Source organism: Haliotis rufescens, unplaced genomic scaffold (genome assembly GCF_023055435.1).
Source record: "Haliotis rufescens isolate VD_foot unplaced genomic scaffold, xgHalRufe1.0.p SCAF_7, whole genome shotgun sequence".
NCBI classification, from domain to species: domain Eukaryota; kingdom Metazoa; phylum Mollusca; class Gastropoda; order Lepetellida; family Haliotidae; genus Haliotis; species Haliotis rufescens.
The window spans coordinates 17,000,626-17,025,902 of record NW_025964361.1 but is presented as its reverse complement, the minus strand read 5'-3'; the positions used below and the strand labels follow the sequence as shown (position 1 = coordinate 17,025,902).

Here is a 25,277-nt window from a genome sequence, read left to right as displayed (position 1 = left end):
GTATAGTTGTGTGTTTTGGACATCAGCTGGGCTGTATGGTAGCCTTGTATAGTGGTGTGTTCTGGACATCCGCTGGGCTGTATGGTAGCCTTGTATAGTTGTGTGTTCTGGACATCCACTGGACTGTATGGTTGTGTGTTCTGGACATCAGTAAGGCTGAATGGTAGCCTTGTATAGTTGTATGTTCTGGACATTCACTGGTCTGTATGGTAGTCTTGTATAGTTGTATGTTCTGGAGATATACGCTGGTCTGTATGGTAGCCTTGTATAGTTGTGTGTTCTGGACATCCACTGGACTGTATGGTTGTGTGTTCTGGACATCTGCTGTGCTGTATGGTATCCTTGTATAGTTGGGTGTTCTGGACATCTGCTGGGCTGTATGGTATCATTGTATAGTTGTGTGTTCTGGACATCCGCTGGGCTGTATGGTATCCTTGTATAGTTGTGTGTTCTGGACATCTGCTGGGCTGTATGGTAGCCTTGTATAGTTGTATGTTCTGGACATTCACTGGTCTTTATGGTAGTCTTGTATAGTTGTATGTTCTGGACATATACGCTGGGCTGTATGGTAGCCTTGTATAGTTGTGTGTTCTGGACATCCACTGGACTGTATGGTAGCCTTGTATAGTTGTGTGTTCTGGACATCAGTTAGGCTGAATGGTAGCCTTGTATGGTGTGTGCTGGACATCCACTGGGCTGTATGGTAGCCTTGTATAGTTGTGTGTTTTGGACATCCACTGGACTGTATGGTAGCCTTGTATAGTTGTGTGTTCTGGACATCAGTTAGGCTGAATGGTAGCCTTGTATGGTGTGTGCTGGACATCCACTGGACTGTATGGTAGCCTTGTATAGTTGTATGTTCTGGACATCAGTTAGGCTGAATGGTAGCCTTGTATAGTTGTGTGTTCTGGACATCCACTGGACTGTATGGTAGCCTTGTATAGTTGTGTGTTCTGGACATCAGTTAGGCTGAATGGTAGCCTTGTATAGTTGTGTGTTCTGGACATCCACTGGACTGTATGGTAGCCTTGAATAGTTGTATGTTCTGGACATCAGTTAGGCTGAATGGTAGCCTTGTATAGTTGTGTGTTCTGGACATCTACTGGACTGTATGGTAGCCTTGTATAGTCGTTTGTTCTGGACATCCACTGGACCGTATGGTAGCCTTGTATAGTTGTATGTTCTGGACATCTGCTGGGCTGTATGGTAGCCTTGTATAGTTGTGTGTTCTGGACATCCACTGGACTGTATGGTTGTGTGTTCTGGACATCAGTTAGGCTGAATGGTAGCCTTGTATAGTTGTGTGTTCTGGACATCTACTGGACTGTATGGTAGCCTTGTATAGTTGTATATTCTGGACATCCACTGGACTGTATGGTAGCCTTGTATAGTTGTGTGTTCTAGACATCAGTTAGGCTGTATGGTAGCCTTGTATAGTTGTATATTCTGGACATTCACTGGACATTCACTGGACTGTATGGTAGCCTTGTATAGTTGTGTGTTCTGGACATCAGTTAGGCTGAATGGTAGCCTTGTATAGTTGTATGTTCTGGACATTCACTGGACTGTATGGTTGTGTGTTCTGAACATCTGCTGTGCTGTATGGTATCCTTGTATAGTTGGGTGTTCTGGACATCTCCTGGGCTGTATGGTATCATTGTATAGTTGTGTGTTCTGGACATCCGCTGGGCTGTATGGTATCCTTGTATAGTTGTGTGTTCTGGACATCTGCTGGGCTGTATGGTATCCTTGTATAGTTGTGTGTTCTGGACATCCGCTGGGCTGTATGGTATCCTTGTATAGTTGTGTGTTCTGGACATCCGCTGGGCTGTATGGTATCCTTGTATAGTTGTGTGTTCTGGACATCAGCTGGGCTGTATGGTATCCTTGTATAGTTTTGTGTTCTGGACATCAGTTAGACTGTATGGTAGCCTTGTATAGTTGTATGTTCTGGACATCTGCTGGGCTGTATGGTAGCCTTGTATAGTTGTGTGTGTTCTGGACATCCACTGGACTGTATGGTTGTGTGTTCTGGACATCAGTTAGGCTGAATGGTAGCCTTGTATAGTTGTGTGTTCTGGACATCTACTGGACTGTATGGTAGCCTTGTATAGTTGTGTTTTCTAGACATCAGTTAGGGTGAATGGTAGCCTTGTATAGTTGTGTGTTCTGGACATCCACTGGACTGTATGGTAGCCTTGTATAGTTGTTTGTTCTGGACATCAGTTAGGCTGAATGGTAGCCATGTATAGTTGTATATTCTGGACATCCACTGGACTGTATGGTAGCCTTGTATAGTTGTATATTCTGGACATTCACTGGACATTCACTGGACTGTATGGTAGCCTTGAATAGTTGTATGTTCTGGACATCAGTTAGGCTGAATGGTAGCCTTGTATAGTTGTGTGTTCTGGACATCTACTGGACTGTATGGTAGCCTTGTATAGTCGTTTGTTCTGGACATCCACTGGACCGTATGGTAGCCTTGTATAGTTGTATGTTCTGGACATCCACTGGACCGTATGGTAGCCTTGTATAGTTGTATGTTCTGGACATCTACTGGACTGTATGGTAGCCTTGTATAGTTGTGTTTTCTGGACATCAGTTAGGCTGAATGGTAGCCTTGTATAGTTGTGTGTTCAGGACATCAGTTAGGCTGAATGGTAGCCTTGTATAGTTGTATGTTCTGGACATTCACTGGTCTGTATGGTAGTCTTGTATAGTTGTATGTTCTGGACATATACGCTGGGCTGTATGGTAGCCTTGTATAGTTGTGTGTTCTGGACATCCACTGGACTGTATGGTTGCCTTGTATAGTTGTGTGTTCTGGACATCCGCTGGGCTGTATGGTAGGCGTGTATAGTTGTTTGTTCTGGACATCCGCTGGGCTGTATGGTAGCCTTGTATAGTGGTGTGTTCTGGACATCCACTGGACTGTATGGTAGCCTTGTATAGTTGTGTGTTCTGGACATCCACTGGACTGTATGGTAGCCTTGTATAGTTGTGTGTTCTGGACATCCGCTGGACTGTATGGTAGCCTTGTATAGTTGTGTGTTCTGGACATCCACTGGACTGTATGGTAGCCTTGAATAGGTGTGTGTTCTGGACATCCGCTGGGCTGTATGGTAGCCTTGTATAGTTGTGTGTTCTGGACATCCGCTGGGCTGTATGGTAGCCTTGTATAGTTGTGTGTTCTGGACATCCGCAGAGCTGTATGGTATCCTTGTATAGTTGTGTGTTCTGGACACCCGCAGGGCTGTATGGTAGCCTTGTATAGTTGTGTGTTCTGGACATCCGCTGGACTGTATGGTAGGCTTGTATAGTTGTTTGTTCTGGACATCCGCTGGGCTGTATGGTAGCCTTGTATAGTGGTGTGTTCTGGACATCCACTGGACTGTATGGTAGCCTTGTTTTGTTGTGTGTTCTGGACATCCACTGGACTGTATGGTAGCCTTGTATAGTTGTGTATTCTGGACATCCACTGGACTGTATGGTAGCCTTGTATAGTTGTGTGTTCTGGACATCCGCTGGACTGTATGGTAGCCTTGTATAGTTGTGTGTTCTGGACATCCACTGGACTGTATGGTAGCCTTGAATAGGTGTGTGTTCTGGACATCCGCTGGGCTGTATGGTAGCCTTGTATAGTTGTGTGTTCTGGACATCCGCTGGGCTGTATGGTAGCCTTGTATAGTTGTGTGTTCTGGACATCCGCACTGCTGTATGGTATCCTTGTATAGTTGTGTGTTCTGGACATCCGCAGGGCTGTATGGTAGCCTTGTATAGTTGTGTGTTCTGGACATCCGCTGGACTGTATGGTTGTGTGTTCTTGACATCTGCTGTGCTGTATGGTATCCTTGTATAGTTGTGTGTTCTGGACATCCACTGGGCTGTATGGTATCCTTGTATAGTTGTGTGTTCTGGACATCCGCTGGGCTGTATGGTATCCTTGTATAGTTGTGTGTTCTGGACATCCGCTGGGCTGTATGGTATCCTTGTATAGTTGTGTGTTCTGGACATCCGCTGGGCTGTATGGTAGCCTTGTATAGTTGTGTGTTCTGGACATCCGCTGGGCTGTATGGTAGCCTTGTATAGTTGTGTGTTCTGGACATCCGCTGGGCTGTATGGTAGCCTTGTATAGTTGTGTGTTCTGGACATCCACTGGACTGTATGGTTGTGTGTTCTGGACATCTGCTGTGCTGTATGGTATACTTGTATAGCTGTGTGTTCTGGACATCCTCAGGGCTGTATGGTAGCCTTGTATAGTTGTGTGTTCTGGACATCCACTGGGCTGTATGGTAGCCTTGTATGGTTGTGTGTTCTGGACATCCACTGGACTGTATGGTGGCCTTGTATAGTTGAGTGTTCTGGACATCCGCTGGGCTGTATGGTAGCCTTTTATAGTTGTGTGTTCTGGACATCCACTGGACTGTATGGTAGCCTTGTATCGTTGTGTGTTCTGGGCATCCGCTGGGCTGTATGGTACCCTTGTATAGTTGTGTGTTCTGAACATCCACTGGACTGTATGGTAGCCTTGTATAGTTGTGTGTTTTCGACGTCCGCTGGGCTGTATGGTAGCCTTTTATAGTTGTGTGTTCTGGACATCCACTGGACTGTATGGTAGCCTTGTATAGTTGTGTGTTCTGGACATCCGCTGGGCTGTATGGTAGCCTTGTATAGTGGTGTGTTCTCGACGTCCGCTGGGCTGTATGGTAGCCTTGTATGGTGGAGTGTTCTGGACATCCACTGGAGTGTATGGTAGCCTTGTATAGTTGTGTGTTCTGGACATCCACTGGACTGTATGGTAGCCTTGTATAGTTTTTTGTTCTGGACATCAGCTGGGGTGCTTGGTATCCCTGGAAGGTCATACAACTTTGTTTGGTCTTAGTCAAGCGGTTTTCCAAGATTGAAAAGTAGCAATCATTCCCTTGGGCAGTACTTTTGTCTGTGTTACCTCCAACATGCAGATTACAGCTGAACCAGCATTTGTTGAAGCTGGGAGGAACATCCTGGCCAGTAGATCAATGGCTGACATATGCAAAACACATATTTGCTCACTGAGAGGAGACTTTGGGATGAGTGAAAACTGATTGTCTCAATTTACTTCAAGTGACCTGGCAATGAACCAGTCTCTGGAACAGTTGACCCAGTTTTCGAAATTAAAAAAAAATATGCCAGGACACCATCAGGACTCACAGACATTAGAAGCTGCAGGCCCTGACTAAACTCTTCAGACCCTCAGGTTATTGTGAGAAATAAATCGAGATGCAAATTTACTGCAGGCCATTAGGACCCATTCAAATTTGAACAATGGGCCGGACATGAAATCTACCTGCCACAGGCCTCCAGGCAGTTGTGTGTTGCAATCAGAGAGAGAGGCCTCATTGCTAGAAACATTGAGGAAGACAGCATTCTTACTGCTGCCGGAGTTTCAGAACTTCATGCTTTCTACGTTTCAAATGTCTCACATGCAAAGAATTGGAGCTCCATTACCATAAGATCTTTACCAGAGTCCATGGCTTTGTGAGTGAGTGAGTGAGTGAGTGAGTGAGATGGTTTTAACGTCGCTATGATGCCTTGTGTTTTAAGGATCTATCAAGTGTCCCATTAGTTAAAAGTGAAGAAATGACCTCAACTTGTTTCAAAAAGTTTCAAAAGTTGTTGACTATCCAAAACGTTGCTAGATCTCAGAACCCATCAGTCCCTCTGGTATATTCAGGAGTTGGTGTAAAAAAGGTAGAGTATTCATAAGCATGATCGAGCATTAGTTATCATTGTCGATAATTTAACAAATAATCAGTCTGTTACATAACAAGTAAGCCCACCCACATCCCCAGTATTTTGAATCTAGAACTTAGATAAATTGTTTGATAGGCATTACTTAGAAGTTGAGGGATGACAAGGTAGACACAATTTTATGGATAACAACTTCTTTAATTCTGTGAAAAGCAACGTTTCGGTATAGATCGATCCTATTCCGTTGTCAAGCAAGACTGGACATTCACTTGGCATTAGTCTTGCTTGACAATGGTATAAGGATCTATACCGAAACGTCGCTTTTCACAGAATAAAAGAAGTTGTTATCCATAAAATTGTGTCTACCTAGAACTTAGATTTTGGAAAGAAGTAAGATTTTCTTGCCGTGCTCATGTGCAGAAAGCAAGGGAGGCAAGATATTTTTACTATCACGACAAATTATGGACATTGACAGTGAAGAGGACTTTGGTTGAAGATCTTAAAATTGTTTTAGTGTGATTACAAACCAAATTACGGGAATTAGGCATTGATGTAATAGAGGCAGTATTCTTTGAATTATTAACAAAACTATTGTTTCATGATTGGAAAGTAGCAAAACATTTCAGAACACATAAAACACCTAAACATCTATGTGAGTGTCTTGTGGTTAATTTGAAATAGTATACATTTCTATCCCTGGGATGAATTTTATTTTTTCAGAAACTGACTGCTGCTCTGTGCCAAGTGAATGTCCATTTGTTTGTGCAATGTTTCACCTTCATTGTGATCCCCTTCCTGCTGCACATTGTGGTCCTCCTCCTGCAGACCAGTCCACTGGAAGCTCACCTGCTGGATGGGTAATATGTCTCTTCTTATAAAAATGCTTTCCCCTCCTGCAGACCAGTCCATTGTAAACTCACCTGCTGGCTGGGTAATGTGCCTCATCTTACAATAGTGCTTACCCCTCCTGCAGACCAGTCCATTGTAAACTCACCTGCTGGCTGGGTAATGTGCCTCATCTTACAATAATGCTTACCCACTCACTTTGAAATTTCTTCTCCTGTGAATGCTAATATTGACACTAATGTAGCAGTGTTATTTCTTACGCACTGGATTTCTTTCATCTTCAAGTTGATCAGCACTGTAACCATGTGTGTTGCAGATTCTGAAAGCACCCAACTGAGGCTGTTTTCCAGTCCCTGTTCGGGTCCATTTTCATTTTCTATAGAATTGTAATAAAGCTTGGTAATATGGAGGCCATTAATCCTTGGAATGTAAACGTTTGTTCCTGGGTACATTGCGATGGAATTGGTCGAGGTAGACCCTATCAGCTGTATTATGTAAGTACTCAGTCTAGTGGACAGCATAATATACACTGCTCTCAATATGCTGAGGACATATTCTGATGACCATTTTGTATTTTTCAGATTGAGACTCCTGAGCTGTATGCCGCCTCCTGTCTCCTCAGCAGTTCTACTCACAAAGGCAGCTGGTGGCAATGAGGTTAGTCTGATGTGTTTATGCACATTCTGTCTGCCCAAGAGCATTGAACTAAAAACTCCCTTCCTTGTAATCAGCTGGATATATCAATAAGATACTCATATAACTGTTTGACATTTTCCTGGCTACAACTAGTGATAGGATATTATCACCTAACCAGGAATACATTTCCATAAAAAGGCCACCATTTGAATCGACATGGAAGAGTTTGTGAATTGTCAACAAAAAACATACATGCCCAGAGTACACAGTTGTCTCCCTTGGCCCATGAACAGTATGGGAACATATTTTTTTTCCTGAGTGATGTATTATCTTCGTAGCTAGCTATACTGGTTCTGAAGATGAATTCTGTGTAGTTGAAGTAGTTCCCATCTGACAGAGGTGCATTTTGATGTAGTACTTGCTTCTAACATAGCAAGGGCAGGAGATCATGGATGTCTCTTCAACTTAAAAATGTTCAGTGAAACGTAATAACTGCTGTTTTCTAATTTGATGTTGCTGGGGTATTTGCTAAAAATGGCGTAAAACCCTACTCACTAATCTCCTCAGACATCACAAGACCAATGAAGCTAAAATTGCCTGTTTGTTTCCACCAGTGATGACATCACAATTTGGGGTTTGGAATCTGATTTTCAGTATGACCAGTATCTCCTCAGAAACCAATGGACATATTGTTTTTTCAAATTTTGGATGGATGTTCATAAGAAAACAATCTCATTAAAATCAGATCGCTAACTCTAAACAAAGATCTGAGGACATCCTGTTACCGGTCATGTCAGAAAAACCTTTCATCTGACCAATCAGAGCATCGCTTAGCAGATCATGAAAGTGACAGTTGGAATATGATTTTTTATCGTGTAACCTAAAAAAACAACACACAGGGTATTCCGAACGACAGTTATGGGCTTTATGTCTGTATTTACACAGCCAATGAAAACAGTTGTCCCTGCCGTGTGGTTGATTTAGGCCAATCCCACAAATAAGTTTGTTTCAGCAGCCGGTTACAGAATGTGTGACTTTAGCGCTTTCTTCAGGGGATTTGTCACCCTCTGAAGATTCTTGTTTTGATATCTAATGAATTAGTATTAACATGCTCAAAACAATTTGACAATCTCTCAACAATGTAATGATTATAAAACATCTTAAAATGACACAAAATACAATATTACTTTTAATATCAAACAGATTTATTAAAGTAAAATAACAAAAATAAAAGGGTACCATGGATTATTTGACTTCCGTAGATTTTTTGGTGTGCTCTTCATTGTGTGCATTGGATAACATGAAGATTCAATGAAGTTGACTTCTGTAATTTACAAAAATACGAAAGCTTGGTTTTCCTTCGTGAAGAGTAACCTTGGTGACCGACCCGTGAAGTTCCGGGGTAGAATAGGTTTTCAGCAACCCATGCTTGCCGTAAAAGGCGACTATGCTTGTCGTAAAAGGCGACTAACGGGATCGGGTGGTCAGGCTCGCTGACTTGGTTGATGCATGTCATTGATCCCAATTGCGTGGATCGATGCTCATGATATCAATCATTGGGTTGTCTGGTCCAGACTAGATTATTTACAGACTGCCGTCATATAGCTGGAATATTGCTGAGTGCGGCGTTAAACAACAAACCAACCAACCAACATCCCAACAAGGACATCACCAAGGCAACGATGGCGGTCTGGCTTAAGACTACTGTTGCAGCAAGTTATACGCAGGCATGGTTGATGATCAGTGCCCTCTGCTTGGGATATCAACTACCACTGTGTGTGACTCTACCTCTTACCCCCCACCCTCCAGAGCGACCTCACAAGTGTTGGTGATCAATAGTATACCCTCTGCTGGGGATATCATCTACCGCTGTGTGTGACTCTACCTCTTACCTAACTCTCTCCAGAGCGACCTTACAAGTGTTGGTGATCAGTGCCCTCTGTTTGGGATATCGTCTACCGCTGTGTGTGACACTACCTCTTACCTCCCACCCTCCAGAGCTACCTTACAAGGGTTGGTGATCAATACCCTCTACTGGGGATATCGTCTACCGCTGTGTGTGACACTACCTCTTACCTCCCCACCCTCCAGAGCAACCTTACAAGGGTTGGTGATCAGTACCCCCTACTGGGCATATCGTCTACCTCTGCAGGTGACTCTACCTCTTAGCTACCACCCTCCAGAGCAACCTCACAAGGGTTATGATCAATACCCTCTACTGGGGATATTGTCTACCGCTGTGGGGGACTCTACCTCTTACCTCCCACCCTCCAGAGCTACCTTACAAGGGTTGGTGATCAGTGCCCTCTGCTGGGGATATCGTCTACCATTGTCGGTGACTCTACCTCTTACCTCCCACCCTCCAGAGTGACCTCTCAAGGGTTGGTGATCAATACCCTCTACTGGGGATATCGTCTACCGTTGTCGGTGACTCTACCTCTTACCTACCACCCTCCAGAGTGACCTCACAAGGGTCGGTGATCAATACCCTCTACTGGGGATATCGTCTACCGTTGTCGGTGACTCTACCTCTTACCTACCACCCTCCAGAGCGACCTCACAAGGGTTGTGATCAATACCCTCTACTGGGGATATCGTCTACCGTTGTCGGTGACTCTACCTCTTACCTACCACCCTCCAGAGTGACCTCACAAGGGTTGTGATCAATACCCTATCTCGTCTCTATCTCATTATGATTGTTACAGTCGACAATCTTGGAGGCTGTCATCATGCTGGACAGCCACCCCCTCAGGCAGACAGTGACCTAGGAAATACGATGGTTGGCGTCCACCCTTGCTCTTCACATGAACATGTCAGATTTGGGAAATCGGATGCCAAAGCAAAGTACTATCTGAGGTATATGTCATGGAATCCTTGTCTAGACTTGATCAATATGGCCCTCCTAGTCTGGCACTGCAGCAGATGACTCAGATGCTTTAGCAAAGCTTGCAGACTATTGTTAGGTCCTCCTGTGGTCACATTGTATCTCCATACTGTTGGGGTGTTGTTGATATGACTACAGAACTGGAACAGTAAGTTCTCATGCGATCCAGTTACCCAGGGCAGTGTGTATCCAGGCCCCGGGATATGCACATTGTCATAGCAGGATAGTTTACATTTACAGGGATCTAAATATTTGGAATATTATATATTTGCCTGACGTTACAGAGGTAAGGCTCACCCAGCCTCCCTTCATTATGTCGAACATCCTCCCATCTGTATTGAAGCAAGTAGAATCAAGGGCAGATAATCTGATATGGGTGACCGTCATTTAGGGGCGATCTATTTTCACTCTGTGGTATGCATATCAAAGATGTGAAGCAAGTTGCACACTGTCATCGTAGGCTAAGTATATAATATACTGCATATTCAGATTCTTGTTATATCACTGAATAAAGTGGAGCTTCAATACTGTGGCACTCGTTACAAAGTTGGATTTTTCCAGTGGAATCAGTGGTTGAAGGTCAGGTGACAAGTCCTAAGGTGTGCAAGACTGGAATGTGTATGATACATTGACAAGTCCTAAGGTGTGCAAGACTGGAATGTGTATGATACATTGACAAGTCCTAAGGTGTGCAAGACTGGAATGTGTATGATACATTGACAAGTCCTAAGGTGTGCAAGACTGGAATGTGTATGATACATTGACAAGTCCTAAGGTGTGTAAGACAGGTACGGTTACCTGTCATGGGATTCCAACCATGGACCTCCTGACGCCACTCTGCAGAGTAGGATACTGAGACTATGATGCTCCTATATGTTAAGAACATTCTCAGCCCACATTAGACACCAATGTAGCACCATGAAACGCCCAAGTCCTGTGTTTGGATTCCAAACATGGACGTTCTGATCTGAGGTGGGGTACACATGACCAAAGAAGTCAGCCCTGTCAAGGTGGCAAGGTATGGATATCATATGTATGACTCCACATCCTGCAATAGTTAAGTCAACTATTGATGAAAAAGTTTTGAGGAGGTTAGGTCCTAATATACAAGATTACTTCTGCCCTTGCCCTTGAGCTGTTTGCAACATCTAATTATGCAAATTAATTCTTTTCCAGGCTGCTGCAATATTTAATTCTGCACTAGGTAGCTTCTTGGTAAGTCGTTTCTTTTTATGATTTAAAAACTCAATTTCTGTGCATGTACAGTTTAATGACCTTGGCTCAACTTCAAGTCAAGTCATCCCAAAAAATAATACCTCTTAATTTATTGTGCTATTAATCATCATCATTCTTTTGAATACCTTACCTGTATTACATAGCCATAAATTCCTGTTTGGGCTCTAATCACACCATAAAATCTTTAGATTTTTCAACAGATGTCCTCTTCACTGCCAACAATATCAAATAATTGTGAGGTAAAGCCTATCCTCCTCACTAATGCAACTGTGCATGCACGAGGCAGGAAAACGTCACTTCTTTCCTTTGTGTCCAAATGTAAGCAATCAAAACATTTTGATCGTATCTAAAACGTTTGGTTTGGTATTTCACACTGTATTTTCTTGAGATCATCTTATGGACAAGCTGAGAACAAAATCTAACAGCTCCGTAAGCAGATTAGAAACTGTCCCCCTCCACTGCCATCTGGCGTGTGCTCAGGGTGCGACATTGATCAAGTGATTGGAGATCCCCCCCCCCCATGCGGGTCAAGCAACAAGAGTATGTGTTCTCCAAGTTTGAGATGCAACTTTTGCAAACATCTGTGTAAGGAGACATTTGATCAACTTTCTGAGGTGTGGGGAAGGGAACTAAATTGAAAACATCTTGGAAAACCACAACATCGGCCAAAAAGTCCACCGGACCAACTACAAAGTGTCTCTTCTGGGATTGCTTTTCTCCACTGAGGGACACTTAAGCATTCATTTAATTATGTTGTTTTTTAAAAGAATTAGAATTGTTTCATAAATTTTGATTAAAATCAGGCCTCTACGAAATAAATTACTTTTTAAAATTGGTAGATTTAATTTGATACCTGAAATTGTAATTGGCTGTACCTCCAAAGGGGTTGAAGTAGTGTAAAATAATTGTCCATTGGATAGGGTACGTAAGACCATGTCATACAAAGTATATTTATTACTGCCACAGTTTTGATCGTAGAATGTGTGTTCTTTTAGTTTAGCGAATTGTCACTCAACACCTGAAGGCATGATGTAAATCCTCCTGGAGTCCATGCAGGTAGCAAAAGTAGCCATCGTCCCTAGTTCTACTGGTGATCTAAAGCTTTATCATATATTGGGATGTATAGTGATATCTCTTTTTGGTTACATACAACTTTTAAATATTAATCTGTGATAGTCTGGTTATTTAATGTCCTTTGTTGATTCTTTATGTATAACTTTTTGTAATAATGATATGGCTGAAATACTGTCGATATGACTTTAAATTTTAACTCTCTCACTTACTTGTTGCCCATCCCATCCGCCTCAGGATGACAAGAGTGAGTGAGTATGGTTTTACACCGCTTTTAGCAATATTCCAGCAATATCCCAGCTATATCATGGCGGGGAAACCAGAAATGGCTTCACACATTGTACCCATGTCGGGAATCGAACTCAGGTCTTCGGCGTCACGAGCGAACGCTTTAACCACTAGGCTACCCGACCGCCCCTCTCAGGATGAAAAGAAACAGGTGTACTTATCTGGATGTCAATCCACTGGCATCTGGGCTGGTCAGGTAGGTTTGAAAGAGGCCTCAGAGCCCCTTATGATCCCACTCATCCCCTTTAAAAATGAATGAGTTTTCTAAAAGTATAATTATATAACTTATCCCGCATTACTCCTTAATGCATTTACTGCTGTTTTTGACAAAGACGAAGCTGTAAGAGGTCCAACTGCAGAAGAAGTGTTGACATCACATAAGAACACATTACTGCTTTGCCAGTCAACATGGACAGACATGTTGTTGAGAAATAAAGCCTCTGCAGTTTTCAAGCATCCTTTTCTTCTATTAATGTTTCATTTTCACTTGCTATTGTGTTGTAGTTTATGGTTTGGGTCTTTTTGGTGTTATCCATACGTAATTTCTAATAAATCCCAGTTCGTTTGTTCATTTTAATTGCAGTAATTATGGGAATTTTGTTGTTCCAATCCGCCATTTTGAACCACCACATGGCCACGCTCTGATATTTCTTACATACAGTGGATAACCTTAATACACATGGAAACAGACTTACTTTCCACATTAATGACATTATGAATAAACTCATCTATGATAATTTCTATGACACATATTACTCTGAAGTTTTTGCTTAACTACAGTTGTTATATTTACATAAAACTGTACCAATAAAAGGCTATTCTTGACTGAAGTCCATGTCTGACAACTGACAATAATCACTGATCAGTTATCTCCCTTTACATGATAAAATGCATACAAATTCTCAAAATGTTTTATCAAACCTGATATCAAATTTATCAAACTTGACATGAAATATTTATCTTGATCTCAGAGAAATACAAATAACACTATCATACACAAGAAACAGAACCCTGTGCTTGTTTGAACACAGACTGAAAGAACATCTTCAACTGACAGCGGATTGTTTAGAGACAACACGATGACGGGCTTGCTGGCTTCTAAAACTTAAATTCCAGACTTACTGTGTGTTGATACATACATAAAAACATACAACATGATCTATATGATTTGTGGGACAAGGGGAATGTGTATCTATGCATTGATTCCTCACCTGAAGCAAACGAATCCAATAGATAAGATGAACAAATGTTTTCACATTCCTGTTTTAATACAGTATGTCTGCGCATGCGTTAAACACACATGGCAGTCAGGTACTGTTTACCCAAAACAAATTATGCAATCACAGGCTTCTGATGAATAACCATTTCCTTACAACCTGATAATAATCTGACGTCATGTTTATAACACAAAGGGGCGGTCGAGTAGCCTGGTGGTTAAAGCGTTCGCTCGTTCGATTCCCGACATGGGTACAATGTGTAAAGCCCATTTCTGGTGTCCCCCACCATGATATTGCTTGAATATTGCTAAAAGCGGCGTAAAATCAAACTCACTCACTCACTTTATAACACAAATCCGTTCTAAGAAAACAGCATAAATCAACTTTAGGGGGTTTCAGTCTAAATTCTTAGTAACTGATAATCTACCATGATAATTATACTACTATCATAAGACCGCTTAGTCATGCTTTTACACTGCTTGCTTGGCTTTCATTGAATTCATAGCTCTCTTCCACCCGCCTTTTTTCCTGTCTCATCAGTGGTACGATCAATGTTGGGCGACCGAGTCCACAGATAGTACTCCTGCTGAACTTGGCTCGCAACGTTCCTGGTAGACATTATCTCTACGGGAACTTGTAGATCATCACTATTCACACTTTATTAGCCATTTGACAGATTCGTCATAGGCTGCCAGGTACCCACCTCAGGGTCATCATTGGCAGATCAAGATGAGGGGTCTCAATATATTATAGTGATCATTTTGCTCCTCCACCAGTCAAGTCACACATTCTTCACAAAACTCGGGAACACCACTTGTCTGTCTACCACACAGTTCACTGGGGATTGTCTGTATGTGTCACCTAATTTCCGGCTGACATGCAGCTTACTCGGCTACTGCGCAGGGTGATTGACATGTCCAGTGTCAAGACCCCACCTGACTTGTACGTATTGCTGCAACCACTTGATCATATGTATGTGGCTGTATATCAATATTGACCTCAGATGCCAACACACGCAGTAGCGAGGCACCACCTTTCATCGTCACCAAAAGAGTCATCTGTATAGGGCAAGCACCATCACGACCTACCTTGTGGCCTTATCTCTTGGTCATTTTTCAATATTACAGATCTCCAGTTGTTAGTCGTTTTTGTCTGGAAGACCAGAAGGCCAAGTTCAGACCCACAGCGTGGGGCCTGAATGTGGTGCTTACCCTGCCAAGAGGCAAACCCTTTACACCACTCCACTCTGCGTATTACTACAACCTCACAAAGAAGATGGTTTTCCTCTTGGCTCTGGCTACAGCGGCACGGGTGAGCGAGCTACATACTCTGGACATCTCCCATGTTAAAATTGAGTGCAGAGCGCATGGAGGTGGAAATCAGCCCTAGAGAAGTTGCCCTATGGCTTCGTGCCATCATTCTTCAGGCTTATAAGGCCACTGGACTGGACCTTCCTAGAGCCAGCAACCCACTTGAAATCCAGGCGGTTGCCTCTACCCTGGCGCCTCACAGCAATAGCTGCATCCACGTCATTATGGAAGGCTGCTTCTGGTGCTCGGACACTGTCCTTGCCATACTGTCTGATAGAGATGCATTAAGGAGTAATGCAGGATAAGTTAAAATTTTAGTAAAATCTAAATATTTTTTACATTTGTATACTTCTCCTGCATTACTTTGTCTAAGTGATGCATTACCTCCCCACCAAGTGCTCAGATGTTAAGTTCTAAGCTGTAATGTGCTCCTATGTGACTCACCACTTCCAGATCACATGGCAGCTGTGTGAGGGTATTGCTACACCACTGGTTGGAACAACTTCTTCTGCATCTGGACCTTTCACTGCTTCGTCTTTCTGTCAAAAAACAGCAGTAAATGCATTAAGGATTAGTGCAGGATAAATATACAAATGTGTAATATATTTAAGTTTTACTATACCTTTTAGATATCTCCTCTGAGTTATCAACAACATGAATCCAGATGAGCAGAGAAAACTTGTGGAGATGTTGTATCCCTTCACTTACCATTATGCGGGACTGCCAAGCTTACGGCGTCCATTTTCCTATCGCGTTTGTTCTGCACGTGCCTCGTGCAGCTCAAGCCACAGGTCAGATTACCAAGACAGTGTGCCACCTCATTACCATAGCTCACCTCGGCACAGCTGGTTTCGGATGTGTGGCTTTGCTAATTGCATCACCTCTTCCTATGAGGAAGTCTAAAAGTTCCATTTTCTTCAACTCCCAAACCTTGTGGTCCATCCCGTAGGGTACTGATTCCATCTGGCAAGGCCAAGCTAGCTGCCACGAACTTGGCCATACAAAAAGTTTTAGACAAGGGTGCCATCAGTGCATTAAAAGAGTCAGACACCACCAAAGGATTCCACTCACCAGTCTTCCTGGTTCTGAAGAAAAATACATCGGACATACACATGACAATCGATTTACAAGAACTCAACAAGGACTATCTAGTACGTCCTCCCAAGTTCCAAATGGTGTCGTCTGGAAGCTAAGGAACATCCTCAGATGAGGTGATTGGATGATAAGTCTAGACTTACTGGATGCCTATCTTTATCCCCGTCATCGGGTTTGCTCTTTTGATTCTAGTAAGACTGCACAGCTACATCAACAGCTTCCTATTGGTCGATCAGGACAAGTCACAAATCAGGCTAAACGCAGTCTTCTTCATTGAACTATTCTTGTATCTAGGCTTCCTGATTCACTCCAAGTCAGAGTTGACACCTACTCAAGACATCATTTATATAGGGGAAATTTTTCAACTTGTCAAAGGAATCTTAGCTGCTCCAGCAGACAGATACTGAAGAGCAAGAGATATGATCTTAAGCGAACACAACCAGCACATCAGGTCACACCATTGGTTTAACATTTTATTTGAAAATGGTTCGTTTCCTGGGTCGTGGTGTACTGGTGTTATCATACCTCTGCATAAGAAGGGCGATTACTCAAACCCCAATAGCTACCGTGGTACCTCCATGCTCAGCACTTTTTGTAAACTTTATGTATCTGTACTTAATTCAAGACTTACGTTCTGGTCTGATGCGTATGATAAAATTTGTGACTCTCAAGCTGGTTTTAGGAAAGGTTATAGTACTATTGATAATATATTTATTCTGCAGTCTGTAATCCTGCATTATCTGTCTAAGAAGCGTGGTAAATTATATGTTCATTTTGTTGACTTTAAAAAGGCTTTCGATTTTGTAAATAGATCTAAACTTTGGCTAGTTCTTAAATCCAGAGGTGTGTCCCCAAAAATGTTAAATGCATTAGAATCCATTAGAATCCATCTATTCCTGTGTTAAAAGCTGTGTTAAGATCAGAAATTGTTTTACAGAATGTTTTGATTGCCCTCTAGGACTTCGGCAAGGCTGCGTAATGAGTCCATTTTTATTTTCTATTTTTATAAACGACTTAGCTTTGTATATAGAATCAACATGCACTCCAGGTGTACAGCTACACCCTGACACTGTACCGATTTTTCTATTGTTGTTTGCTGATGTTGCTTTTATTGCTGATACTGTGTATGGCCTTCAAAAACGCATAAAAGCTCTGGAAAGTTTTTGTAGTAACTATCATCTAACAGTCAACTTGGATAAAACTAAGGTAGTGGTATTTAAAAATGGGGGTATTTTATCAAAATATGAAAAGTGGTATTACGAGGGTAAAAAACTTCAGTGTGTAAGTTCTTATAAATATCTCGGTACCATTCTTTCAAAAACTCTCACCTGGTCTTTGCATGTTAATAGTGCTGCTTTACAAGCTAAAAAGGTCCTATTTGGTGTCATTAAATCTCTAAAAATGCTTCAACCTCTTCCTTATGACCTATTTTTCAAAATTTTTGATTCTAAAATATTTCCAATTCTTTTATACGGTGCCGAGATTTGGGGTGTAGATACTTACAAGGAATTAGAGCAAATCCAGGTACTAGCAAGTAAACGCTTTCTTGGGGTTAAACAATCTTCATCAAATCATGTGGTTAGGGGGGAATGAGGAAGGTATCCTATGTACATATGTGCTTATAAGCGTGTAGTTACTTATTGGTACAGAATTTTACATTTGCCTGAAAATAGATTAGTTAAGAAATGTTATAGATTATTATTACTTGATGTTAATAATGGTAAGATCAACTGGGTCTCTAAAATCAAACACATTCTCTGTTTGTTTGGTTTTGGCTACATATGGGAGATGCAATTTAGTAATAATAGTAGAAGTTTTATTTCGGAATTTGTAAACCGTTTAATAGCCTCATCTGAGCAAGATTGGCATGCAGCGGTTTCATCTAGCACTTAATCCCAAAGTTACTCTCTTCACAAAATTTCATTTGGCTAAGAAAGCTATATCAATGAAGTAAATGTTTCAAAATTCAGAGCTGCCCTTGCTCAGTTGAGATGCTCCTCCCATCGGCTGCGAAATGAGACCGATCGATATATTAAGGAAATTAGAGAACAGAGACTGTGTTTGATTTGTAACCAGAATTTTATTGAGGACGAATATCATTTTGTGCTTATATGCAATGCTTATCATGCTTATAGTGATTTAAGAGCTGAATATATTCCTCCTAAATATTTTACAACCCCTTCTAAAAATAAATTTAATGCTCTTATGTCATCCACTAACTTTAAAATCATACGAAATCTAGCAGTCTACGTTTACAAAGCTTTTCGACTTCGTTCATTGCATACAGTCTAAATACTTATTTGTATATATGCATGTGTATGTGTATGAATGCGTATGGATATGGATATATATGTAAAATAGTGGTAATTCTTTTTTCTCCCTCTCTCTGTAAATAGTTTTGTGTAATAGGCCTACGGCCTAACACTTTTTGTGAATAAACAATATATATATATATACAATATATATGTCTAGGCCTGTTTACATCTCTCGATGTCCCTTTCAAGCCTGGATAAATACAACCAGAGAGCTAAAATTAGAACTCAACCTTTACCAGCTCAGGTATGTCAAAGCTACACTGGTGGCTTCTGCCTCACAATGACATGCCAGGTATTCTTCTTATACTTCCCAATCAGCCCAAGACAGGAAGATGCATATCAACTGTCTGTAAATGTTTATTCCAAGCTATCAAAGTATGGCAAGTTTGGCTTCACCACTAGCCAGTATTGAGCGCGACAGACAACACCGAAGTGGTGTACATATAGTGTATATACAGCATCAATGGGGCACAAGATCACAGCTGTTTATTTGCCTTGGCAGACTAGATGAGTTGCAGGGTGGAAGCATGCCAGATACCGGGCAAGTTAGACATACCTGCGGAAGAACAAACTCATGCCCATGGAATGGTCCCTCCATCCCATATTGGAGCAATATTATTATAAGTGCCTAACCAGAATTCAAGGCTAAATATCAGATCTCATCTCTGGGCAGACTGGGACACAGATTTTATATTATCCCTGCTCTTGGCAAGGGAATTGATTCACTAGATCAGCATCTTTGCCCTGTACATCTTTTTAGAATAATCTATCGGCAACTCAACCTCACTATAGGCAATGAAAGTGCCTCTTTATATCATGTAAATCGTCCTTGTATAACAATGCAATTAAAGCCACTGTTGCAGGCTGGCTCAAGGCAACCATCTCAAACAGTTGCAGTCACATAAAAGTGACTTATCCTGTGTGTACGGGTCATGAGATCAGACCCTTTTCCACCAGGAGCCTTATCCTGGAATAATGGGTCCACGGAAGAGGTCGCAGCCAGTTGTCAGTGGAAATCCAACAACACATTTACTACTTTCTGTCTATGAGATATTCAGCCACACTGAAGGTTATCTATAGCCTTGGGCCGGTGGTGGCCACACAAACCTTCATCAGTTTGTAACCTCCTCCACCTTGACTGGGAGCAAGACAGGAGGGGTGTCTGTGTGTGTTTGTATGTTCCTGTAACAAGCAGTTTGGCAAGTTAAATAACACTTGGGCCTATTCTCTACCAAGGTTTATAGGCAGGAAATCACTATCAAATGTCATGGGAATGATGTCAGCACAGAAGTGACGTCATCAAGCCAGAGGTGACGTCATGATGGGCACATACTAGAAGGGTCATAGAGAGCCAGACTTATTTAAGGAAGAATGACATCACAAAGTGGGATTGTAAGGACACAAGAGGTTTGTCAGGTATTTACTAATGTCCTTGGCATGATTCTGAATTTGATGTGATTTCAGTTCCTGTGCTCCAATATTGTTAAAAACAGGAAAGAAACTAGAGAAACTTGTGTTAGAGCAATTAGGCACCCCCCTGGAGCTGGATTAAGGAGAGGACACCCAGCTGATTGAGTAAAGCTATTGGGGTTTGATCTCCCTATATGCAGACCGTAAACTATCCAGGGATTACAAGATGCCAGAAAGCACCTGTGTCTTCTGGCTAAGATGTAATAGAGGTAAAGTATCCACAAGAATTATCAAACAATAGTTTGATAGGATGTTTAAAGTTTGAAAGAAGTGAGGTTTCCTACCCTTGTGCATGCAGGATTTATGGCTAAGATGTAATAGAGGTTGTGTTCTTTTAGTTCTTAACAATGATAAATAGTGTTTCAGTTTCTACAATATTTAATATTTTAACCTTGCTTTGTTCATTGCATTTTGCCCATGCCCCTCATACATCAAATTGCATTCTTGGCAGACATGTTGAAAAAACACCGCTATTTATGGTCAAAATGTAATGAAACTTTGTATATGTGTATTGTGTAGTAGATATTATATGGACTGTTCTCATCTTCACAAATGTTTACATTTTGACCTTGATTGAACCTTTGCTCCTACACTTTCAAAAATCTGATATTTTGCATGTATATTCCATCTAATATTGATATCATCTTATTTTCAAATCATAAGGATTTTATTGTTAGTTTATTTTGTTTTTGAATATAAAAAGCTACATACTGACAAAGGATCAAACATGCATATTATTCTCATGACAAGACTTGGAAAGCTGTGGAAAAAAAACAGTTAATACTTTGTGGAATTGTAGTTTTGCATTTATCAGTTAGTCCCCATTATTTATGCTGAACATATTTGGATATCAATGTTGATGGCAAGTTAGGTTAAGTGACTGTCTTGCTGACATTTTAAACTGTTGACAAAATGTTCACTTTAGCTACAGTGTTGTCACACTATTTTAGTATTTAATACAAACCACCTCTTTTCTAATTTGTGAAATCTTTTCATACTATATGTAGATGCTTGCCCATCATTGTGAAGTTAAAGGTTTGGTGGAAGGCCTCAAGATTCAAATTTAATTGTTTGTGAAACAATTAGAAACAAATATGATGATTAAGTAAAAAACAGATGTCCTCAAAAAATGGGTGTATTGCAATGTTAAATTAATTGTTGCATATTAAGAAACATTAAGTTATATATTTTAAATAATAAAGTAGTATTCAAGTTTTATCAAGAAAATATTTCAATTTCAATGGTGAATGAGAACAACTAATGACCCCTTGACATTTAATATGTATCCAGGTGTTCTACTGGGAACAGGAATATATTACTTTGCATGCTGTGTGTGTTGTTTTGCACCACACTCAGCAATATTCCAGCTGTATGACGGTGGTCTATAAATAATCAGACAATCCAGTGATTGAGATCACAAACATTCATCACACATTTGAGATACGATGATATGCATCAACTAAGTCCGCAAGCCTCACCACCTGATCCCATTTGGTTTGGTGCCCCTTATGACCAGCATTGGTTGCTGAAGACCAATTTAATTTGGTAGTTTCATTGCAAGAGAAATTAAGCATCATTTCTTGAACAAGCATTTCATAATCGAACTCTCTAAAACTCAAAAGTCATGTGCTATCCATTTGTCTGTTACGCAGGGCCATCCCACACTGGGCTCTCACAGCTTGGCACACAACTCTTGTATGTCTTATGAAAATTTGGTAATCAAAACATTGTTGCTTTCATTTTTCAGGTGCTTTGATTTTGTGACTTAATATGAGTGGTTTTGATTGGTAAGATCTCTGAGGTAATTAGATATACACTAAGGCTGGACGATTTGATACTGAAAACACTCAAAGTCCTGATTATGGTTGTCTTGTTTATTATTAGGTCTTATTACTTTGCTTCCATTTCTAGGGTGTCTTCATCACTCCAGCCCTTATCCTAGCAACAGTGAGTATCTGGCACCATCTCATGGCAATAACCAGGATAAGCATGCAAGCAGGAATAGCCTAGCTAGCTGGGATGATTCAAGGGATCTGGAATTTCAGTCTGTGGTATTTCAGAAGTTTACACATGCCACTAGCATCTAAATATAGTAACTTCCTGATGACTGCTTACATTAAAAAGTACTAAGTTCCTGACAACTAATCACTGTCCAAACACTATGCAATGAGCGTCTACCGAATCTCAACAGAAACAATGTAACACAGCTACAATTACTGTGCAACAATAAAATCCACTGCCATAGAACACAAAACACATCCTATAGTTTTGCTCGTGCCTCATGCAGATGTGCAACACACGTGCGTAAGGTGTCATTCCTGATTTCTACACTTTCAAAGAAAGTAGATTAATCTCTGTCGACCATTATTTCTGTCAGCCTTATTGATTGTATGCTTATCATACAGTGGTGATTTACTTGATGTCATTCATTTGTGTGTGAGCGGGTGATGTGGTGTCTGCAATGCAAGGAGCATCTACAGGCAGTTGGCACGCTGGAAATGGGCAGAAGTCAGCTAGCAGTGGCTAATAGGTTTGGTGTTTCACAGTCTGTTATTAGCAGACCATGAGATGTCAAAGTCTGTTCCATCAGCTGGCAAGGTGATGGCTTTGTTTTTCTCGGATTGCAAAGCATTCCTACATATGGACTACCTCCCAATGGGACAGACCTTTAATGGCAAGTGATCTGTTGAGGCAACTGCATTAGAATACTGTAAATCTTGAAATTAACACTAGCGTCAATTAAATAAAAAAAAAGCGAGTGGTCTTTGCTGACATTATTAAACATCACTTTTATATCAACAAGACATTTTGGATAGCAGAAAAACCAACTATTTATTCCACATCACTGTTTATTGAGCAGCACTTGTAACATGTATATAAAGAATGTAATTCAAATACTAATTACATCCTGTGAATTGTCACTGCTGGGGTCGAGACAGACACCACCCACGCAACACGGTGTCTTTGTTCTTTGCGAATGCGTCAAAGGCCGACACGAGCCAGTGCGTATAAATAGGCTTCATCACACTAACTTTTAGATCAACAGCCTTTGTTTTGTCACACGCCTTATAGTTTGTTGACACTTTCGCCGCGCTTTCTTCCTTTGAACTTCCTCAATGCCACTCAACAGAATAAACTCAAAAAGCATCTGTTGTTCTTAGGAAAACACAGTATTGTTTCAGCGGAAGTACTCTACTCAGTGCTAATAAGCGGTGCTATTTGGTGTTTGATTGGATTAATGTGGGATTGGATTAATGTGAGGATTCTCCTGTAAACCTGACAGAAGACATTTTCTTTATCTACAAATCAACTGATGCTTGAGAGGAGGGGGATGTCGCATTCATATTGAGTCGCATTTTTGGCTAGGGCCAAGCGGTCGCATTCTTTTGGAGACACATTAATTTCATGATTTACAGAATCAACGCTAAATGTCATGGAAAATGGTGTGTTGTTACACCAGGACAATGTAGCTGTGGACATGTCTGTTGTTGTCATGGCTATAATATGTTGTATGGTCAAGGTAATATTTGTCTGGGGTAAGAAAAGTGAATACTTCTCTTTAAATGAGAAGGGTGTGGACATTTAGGAGATAAATCTATTGTGTATCGAATTTGATGTAGTTCCACTGTAGAGTAGAAACCTCTTATTTAAGTTTGGAACCAAGTGCTTAGCGCGAGGTTTCATATGTAAAAATAAGAGGTATTTACTCTACAGTGGGACCATATCAAATTTCAAAACACAGTAGGTTATCTCCGTTCTACTATGATGACAACAGTGCTTTGTAAATGGTGCTCTTTTGGAACGCCTAATTGCACAAGGCACAAAGCTCCTAAAGTGGTGTCACAGGTTGTTGCTGTAACAAAAAGAAGATGACAAATAACCCTGCAAAATGAGTCAAAAGATTGTTTTTATTCCATAGCAACCTGTTGCATGTTTGCACTGTTCAGACTCTTCTTGGAAATCAGCATGACAAGTCTTTTCTTAAACATCAACGTTGAATTCTCCCATTCTAGCAGTGACAGGTTGTAGAAATAGTAAAACAAAAACCTGAGCAAATTTATGTCTCCAGCGAACTTTATTCATTTACATTCTGTTATTTAATTTTTAAATGTTTTATTAGTTAGTTAGCAAATACCCCCAGTAATAATAAAAAAAAAAAATAAATGCCTCTGTGCCTGTGTTGTGACTGCAGTGATTAGGGGACATTTGTTCATGATTTTTTGTTGGCTTTGGAAGAGACCAAATCCTAATGTCAGTAGTTGACGGACATAGCGATGAATATCGAACACAAAAAGGTTTGTAAACAACATGTTATCACAAATAAAGTCTTCTATTTAAACACTGTTTATAATGATGTTTTATTTCGGATATAAACATACAGTGTTTATGATGTTGAGCTAGGTTACCTGTGGCTTTAGCCACGCTAAATTGAATCTAGAACCAAACTCGCAACATGTCAAGTGTTAAATTTAGTGCAGTTATATCTACAGGTAATCTAGCTCTACACTAACAACACAGTATATTCATCTCCATTCTACCATGACTAAACAAAACACAAACTCTTTGTTGTCAGCAAATATATTGAGTGAAGTGCCATGAATCCAGTGGGTTGTCAATCAGAATTTCAGGAATCACTGACAACAGCCTTTAAACAGAAAATGGCGCTCTATATGCTCAAGCAGTTTGTTTACACTGTAATACTTCACTTGAATATATGACAGGCATTGAAAGCATATGAACACGGCAACCTCGTAAGCTAACATGACCATGGGTACTCTCCGGACATATAACGTCACAGTTGTATAGAAAAGCACCAAACTCCAAGTTCTCTGTTGTCCCCAAATCTTAAGATACCGTATTCGACGTAATAAGCGCCCTGCTCTAATAAGCGCCCACTGCGATAATTGCTAACATATTGGCTAGTGAACAATCCCAATTAGCACCCCTTCCAATTGATCAGTGTACACAACACTTATTTATTCGCGTATAATACACATTCGTGTGTTATATGCACCCTTAATTATGGGCAAAATATCTGTTGTACATAAACATTTCAGGCTGTCACCATAAACCACAAAATTTATCTTTCAACTCTGTTTTTTCCACCAGAATAATTTTCTAATAAGAGCCCCATATTTCTAATTTGGAGAGCACCCTGGGCGCTTTTACGTCAAAT

The 25,277-nt window shown here is 40.9% G+C and overlaps 1 protein-coding gene across 6 annotated transcripts in view; it reads left to right on the top strand.

Annotated features, from left to right (window-relative positions):
* LOC124151844 (sodium/bile acid cotransporter 7-B-like) overlaps positions 1-25,277 on the top strand; it is a 95,982-nt gene that overhangs the window by 31,489 nt on the left and 39,216 nt on the right. For 3 of the 6 annotated variants that reach the window (XM_046524501.2, XM_046524498.2, XM_046524502.2), the window contains exons 3-6: positions 6,454-6,590; positions 7,161-7,236; positions 11,276-11,314; positions 22,013-22,048. In XM_046524501.2, coding sequence (XP_046380457.1) covers positions 6,454-6,590; positions 7,161-7,236; positions 11,276-11,314; positions 22,013-22,048 — 288 coding nt within the window. Of the gene's footprint in view, positions 1-5,544; positions 5,734-6,453; positions 6,591-7,160; positions 7,237-11,275; positions 11,315-22,012; positions 22,049-25,277 lie in introns of those variants that run through there. The other 3 variants (XM_048388301.1, XM_046524499.2, XM_046524503.2) reach the window with 2 other exon arrangements.